This window comes from Patella vulgata, chromosome 7 (genome assembly GCF_932274485.2).
Source record: "Patella vulgata chromosome 7, xgPatVulg1.2, whole genome shotgun sequence".
Classification (NCBI taxonomy): Eukaryota; Metazoa; Mollusca; class Gastropoda; family Patellidae; genus Patella; species Patella vulgata.
This window is the reverse complement of record NC_065885.2, coordinates 53,309,955-53,316,645: the sequence shown is the minus strand read 5'-3', so window position 1 is coordinate 53,316,645 and position 6,691 is coordinate 53,309,955. Positions and strand designations below refer to the sequence as shown.

At 39.0% G+C, this 6,691-nt stretch overlaps 1 protein-coding gene across 1 annotated transcript; it reads right to left on the bottom strand.

Moving 5' to 3' along the window:
• Positions 1 to 2,201: 2,201 nt before the first annotated feature.
• Positions 2,202 to 4,186, bottom strand: LOC126828805 (uncharacterized). Its single transcript, XM_050558811.2, has 2 exons — positions 3,807 to 4,186; positions 2,202 to 3,199 (listed from the first exon to the last, which is right to left on the bottom strand). Exons 1-2 carry the CDS (start codon positions 4,060 to 4,062, stop codon positions 2,202 to 2,204), a joined length of 1,254 nt encoding a protein of 417 aa, XP_050414768.1. The 5' UTR covers positions 4,063 to 4,186.
• Positions 4,187 to 6,691: the final 2,505 nt, after the last annotated feature.

The window sequence follows — 6,691 nt, the reverse complement described above, 5'->3', positions numbered from 1 at the left end:
GTCTTGGTGCAAGCCGGGTTTTAAGGATAGTGATTCCGATTGCAATAGAGGCTACAATAATCCATACATATTTTTGAAATTAACTTGACTTTGAAATTGACAATGGGGTTTAACGTGTCTTTTCTGTATCAGTCGGGCTAATAAAGACGGGCATACGTCATTCAGAATATACCTGGGAAGTATAGTATTTAAATAATTTTTCACATAATTTGCATCCAGTCTTTGTCAGCCCGGTCGGTACAGAAAAGTAGAACGTTAAACCCCATTTCATTTTTCATTTTTGCATCCGGTTATACGTTAGAATAGATATGGCAATTCCATGCCGATAGCGTTGAAACCACGAATTTTTAGTATTTTTTTTTTTGGGGGGGGGGGGGGTCCATTTGAGAAAGGGAGCAAAATCTCTTGAAATCCGCGACGCAAAACGCGTCAGCGCGTTCCCTTCAGTTAGCCCCTGCAACTTCTTACCATGTTTTGGAGCAAGATATTGCCACATGGTTCGCCTTTGTGATACAAAGACCAACGACAATTTGTTGACCTGGGAGCATCAACTTGTGGTCTGTGGCGTACTTTAGATATTTAGAGTTGTTTCCCCTTAATCACAAACCTCTGCTCCATAATTCCTTTTTAAGATCTTATTAATGACCATACAGTGTGCCCGGGCAGCGGCGCTACGGCCTGCCCTTATATCGAATTCCAACTGTCAAAATGCGATGAACAGGTGCGATGTTATCTAGCAACCGGGTATCTGCTATGGACTGATGCGAAGTTATCTAACCCGGTAAGACATTATTTATTGAGAGGTGCGATGGTGTCTTACTGGTTAAGATGCTATGGACATCTGCGATGTTATCAAAATGGGGAAGATGCTATGGACGGGTGGGGTGTTATTTAACTGGGTACGCAATTATGGACGGGTTAAGATATTATGGAAGGATGAGATACAGCAGCCTCAACCGAATAGAAATGAAATGAAATGGGAGTTTAACTTCCTAATGCTGCTCCGACTGGGCTAATGAAGACGGGTTTACGCCATACAGTGTGGTATGAGGGAAATTTTGCCCGGACAGCGGCGCCACAGTCTACTCTTATATCGAATTCCAACTGCCATGGGATCTTTTACGTGCACGCAAATGTGTACACGGGACCTTGTTTTTTTTTGTCCCATCCGAACAACTAGACAGTTGTCCTTGTCAGAACCTCGTCTTGAACCACCGACAAGGGGAAAAATTCCTATGAACGTTCTAGGCCAACACCGGGATCGAACCCGCGACCTCCAGGCTAGAGAGCCAGCGTCCTCGTGTGGCCTCCCGCCCTGCACCACTGACAAGGGGAAACCACGCCGGAAAAATCCTTATGACCGTTCTAGGCCAACACCGGGATCGAAACCCCAGCGTCTTACTAACTTAGCTACCGTGGCTTCCTTAACCGAATAGCTGTAAGCTTCTAAAATTCTAGGTCCAAACTATCGCTAAGCAACGTCTTCTTACTTTCTTGAATGTCTGATATCTGATGCCAATTCTAGTTTGGGGAGCTCCCATAGCTGACAAACCTTTGTTATCTTATTGCGTTTTATATGTGATATGTTAGAAAGAGGGAACGAAAATATACCTAGACTATGTCCAGAATTAAATGGGAACCGGGGCTAACTTTAAGAAAGTCAACCCACACCAGTATATTTGTAAAAGATTGGCGATATATTTGGGCGCCTTTTAGGTTGTGCGCACATCTTACTCACCTTCGACTTCTTTTAAGAATATACAATCTTGAGATCGCATCGACTTTTCACCCTCGGCTTATTTACCAAAGATCTCTTTTTATAATATACTAGTCTTGAAATCGCATGGACTTTTCACCCTCGGCTTATCGAACTAATTATTTCAAACACTGATTTAGTGCGTACGAGGAGATGGGGTAAAGTTTTATGATGTCTTGAATTCATATTTAATTGATAGTATATAATTATCCCGCTGTTGTAATAAAATATTGGTAATCTACATCTGGGGTTCCTTTTTTTTTAATTTCAATTTCCCTTTAAATTTTATTCACCTCAGCCAACCCAGGGGCCTGACATAGGAATTTTGCCTGTTCCCGAATCTCTCATTCATTTAAAATGAAAAAAAAATGTAAACACCGTTTTTATATGTTGTGTACATTTGACTTTATACGAGCTTAATTATATTTAAAATACAGATCTTGCATTAGAAACAATGACATTTTCTGCTTGCAAAATCTACTTGACAATTTCTGTTAAAACAAAATGTCTCCAACTTTGCGTTCGATCCAAGATCTAGATGTAAGGAGCAATATCCCGATGGTGCCCGTGCTGCCTGTCGTCTAGGCTGTTTAGCAATAAGAATAGAAACTGGTTTTGATCCCACGGAAGCTTCCTGATTCTGAGATGAAAGAGGTACCTCTATGATTTCAACTCCGGGTGGATCTGCCACATGTAGTGAATGCTGATGAGTATGGTGAAGAAGTGGTGTGTCTTCTTGTGTTTCCTGGGGGGGTACTAGGGGCTGTTGACTATCCACGGTGTCTTCTGTGAAATCATTAATAGTTGGGACTTCCTGTTCATCAACATCGATGTGTTGTGAATCTGTAGGATCGGAACTGTGTTGCGTTAATTCTCCAATTGGGGATAAAGCCATCGGGCCTACTTGCGACCAATCAATTAATGTTTGAACTAAATCAACGGGGGTATTGTCCGTACTCCCACTAACCTGCGGAATATCCTGAGCATCATTTGATGTATCGCCTTCATCTGCGTCACTATCTAAATCATCTTCTTGGGATAAGGGCAGGGGGTGATGAGCAGCAAGGTGCATAAACGAATTGATTTGTTGAGAAAGAGCATGAAGCAGATTTTGTTTTTCATCGGCAACCTCTTCTTCGGGTGCTTCGTGATCATGTTCGTGCATTCCTTGATGAAGATGACTGAAACTCGTTTCATGCTGGTGCATCACTTCCGGTACTTCCGACAAATGCAGGATTCTGTGCCCTTCGTTAGATTGTGTTGGACTAACTCCGTCAGACATGTGATGACTTCCAGGGTTATTCATGGGGAGGTCAAGGACATTGTCGGGGCAATCATCCAGTATGGCGATATCGGCACAATTTCTGAATTCCTCCTGTTCAGGACCAAGCCCCACGTCACAGATCTTCGACCCATCAACAGTTTTACAGCCCCAGTTATTACCTGAAATTTAAGAAAAATAAACGTAAACTAATACTACTTTTCAAATATCTTTGAACTATAGTTTTGGTAATAGCGGACAAATTTTGTGATAATTTTGTATCAGATTACACCTGGGGAAATATACATCTTCCATCATGCTCGCATCTTTGGTGCTCGACGGTATCCTCCTCAATTTATAATCTACTGTGCGGTAGTGTCGAGTATTGCCACTGCAGTCAAGAAACACTACGTATTGCGATTCAGGTGCTACGATACGATTCGTATCACGATTCATAACCAGGTCAATATTTACCAAGAAAACAACAGGATCAATGAATAACTGATATTTTTAGTCCTGTCGATGTCGAGGAATAAAACTGGTTTTTTTAATCACGATATTGATGTGGATCACAATTAGGATAAGGATAATGTGTGACGTGGATAATTAAGAGTGACATTATTACTTACTGAAGCGACAAAAAAAACCATTAAAAAAATGAATCGCGATACATCGATTCAGTGTCTCGCGATTTAATACATCGATTTAGCGATAGATTTATATGGTACGCGGCTCCTGGTTACTTATATTTTACATAGGGAAGGTGGGTTCCTCCAATGTCAGACCTACCTGATTTATAAATCCACTGAAGAACACAACCATCACATTTTACACCATCGGGTATTGCTAAAGATACTTTAAAATAATCGTTAGATTTACTTCCAACAGAACTTATCATCAGGCGTGTTTCGCCATCTTTATACCAATTACTGTCTCCATCACCAACAATCTGTAATAGGTTCCGGTCTAAACATGCTTGCGTCACGGTAGTAGTGACCTCATTGTGAGGACAGAGCCTCCATTCCATCCAGCCCATGTGATTCATTGTGAGATGTACCGTGACGTCAATCGTGTCGGAATCAGAGTAACATCCAGTAATGATTCCCTGGGCATATATACCAGCTGCTCCTGGTTCGTGACGTCTTGGCCCAGTGTAACTGTCACCACAAATACCACATTTACCGCCGTTTGATATCTGATTCTGAAATTAATTATTTTTTTTAAAGAATTACCCGTTCTGTAAAGTATTAAAGAAGCAAAACGTATTTGATTAGGAGACACCAGCTGTAAAAATGTCCTTCTTATTTCATCTGGGAATAAGATTTATTTAGAGGCTTTCAGTTCCAAATTTTTAATTTTGGAAATTTTAAACAAAAACATCTTTCACGTGATTTATCAAGACCCGAAGAACAAAAAATCAAATTGGTGTGGCCTAGGGCGAAATGAAATGTTTAATTAGGCTTATCTGGTCTATTAATTAACTCATCAGTACGGGACATGTTCAATCCATTCGATTAAAATTTAAATTTGCATTCATTTGTGCAAAACATTAAACATGCAGATTACAAGAGCTAAATATTCCTATTGGATTAACTTATCCAGACCATAATCAACCCTCGATGCCATTGTTAGCCTGCGATATTTACTGGATTTGAAAACATTTTGTGATGGATAATTTAAGGTAAAATTGTATAATCGAGACTTTGTTATCATACCAACGTCAGTAATGACGACCGAGTTTATGCGCAACGCCAAAATTTCACCAAATACCAACTGCCAATGGGTCTTCGGTTTCTCGTCCCATCCAAACAACTGGATAACATTTTCTTTGTACCGCCGCTGGACAAGAAGTGGGAACAGGACATCCCAAGATTGTTATCGGTCCATGCCGGAATTTGAACCGGTCAGTCGACGATTCGGTGTAGTGTGCTTAGCGCTAAGCTACAGCTTATGACCCGACTTCTTCGAGTCTCCAAAGGTGTGGTGGGGATAAACAGAAGGGGTGATGTCACCTCTGTTCCAGACGAATAGTGTTAGAATTACATTAAATTACTTACTGTTAGGCCTCCGCAGTTTAAACTCATATAATCATAATTAACATGAGGATCAAGACTCATAAAATCATCAACCTTCCAAACATATGACCTTGCTGGTGGAACAGACATGTATCCATGACAATTAACTCTGACAATAAACATACACAATATCACTATGGAAACAAACATCTTTAATAAATTAAAAATTGCCATGATTTTTAAAAAATGTAAAAAAGTGGCACACAATTTAAAGATGAATTAATATTTCCAATTATCTATTTTGAATTATCTTTGTTTAAAACTAACTTTCTCATAGAAAACCCAATTTCATCCACTATATAAAAAAATAAACTGCGAAGAAAGGTAAACTTCTCGGGTACTAATACCAAAACCCTTCCTGTTTATATATATATATAATTTTTTTAATTAACGATTGATTACTTCAAATGATCGATGAATCGTTTATCGCAATATTAAAGATATATTAGCATTCCCACAGAAAATAATTATAATTCATTATCATATTCAAATGGCGTTAGATACATCCCATATCGAAAGTCCATATACTGACTCACTTACAGTAAGGTATTTTTATGTAAAATCTAATTTGAATATCCCCGATGTAACTGCTATAGTCAAATCAGGTTAGCTAAATGTATATATTTACCAGCAAGTCAAGACCTGAAAAGTACCAACTAGATCTTTAAGTTTAAAAGCATGCATGATAATTCACCAAAAGACTGAAGCGCTCAGTATATGCGATTTTGTGTCTGGGGATCATTATCGCTGGTAATAATGTAATGAATTAAAGTGTGTGTGGAGGGGGGGGGGGGGCGAGATGTCTATGTTGAAAAGTAACTTCGGTGAGGATTGTGTGGTTATAATCAACAAGTCAGTTTTTCCTAAATATCACTCTAATAATACTCGGGATAAAATGATTATTAGTTTTATGCCTGAATTTCCGAAATTTATCGGAAATACTTACTGACAGAACATCAGAGATATTTTTCACCAGATATTGAATATCACTGTATTAAAAAAATCAGTTTTTGAGGACGTCATAATCAAGCGTTATACCCATCAATAGATGATCAGGTGACGGCTCTTTAATGTTGTTATCAATTATCTGCATTTTATTAATTAAAAGTAAAACATGTCCTGCGGTAAAACGTCAATCAATCCAAGGCAAGACTATTTATAGAAAAAAAAACATCATATGTAACATTGTTCAAACCAGAAATCACATCTGTGAGTTATGTCGCGTTCGATTCCAGTTAGGCCTAGTCCTAAATAATGTGTGAAAGGAAGACACCTTCAATTCAACTCTAGTGACAGTGCTCCTAGATTTACCGTTACTTTATATTATCGGCATTATTCACAGTATTTATACATATAACAGGACAGAATTCCACGTCACTTGATTGCAATTATGTCAATTCGGGACGTTCCGGACTGACAATCGAGCACCCCTCCCCCACCCCCAAGACTCACAATTAGGGCCTAGTCGTAAATAATGTGTGAAAGGAAGACACCTCTAATCCAACTCTAATGACAGTGCTCATAGATTTACCGTTACTTTATATTATCGGAACTATTCACAGTATTTATACATATGGACACAGATCACCAAATATTTCT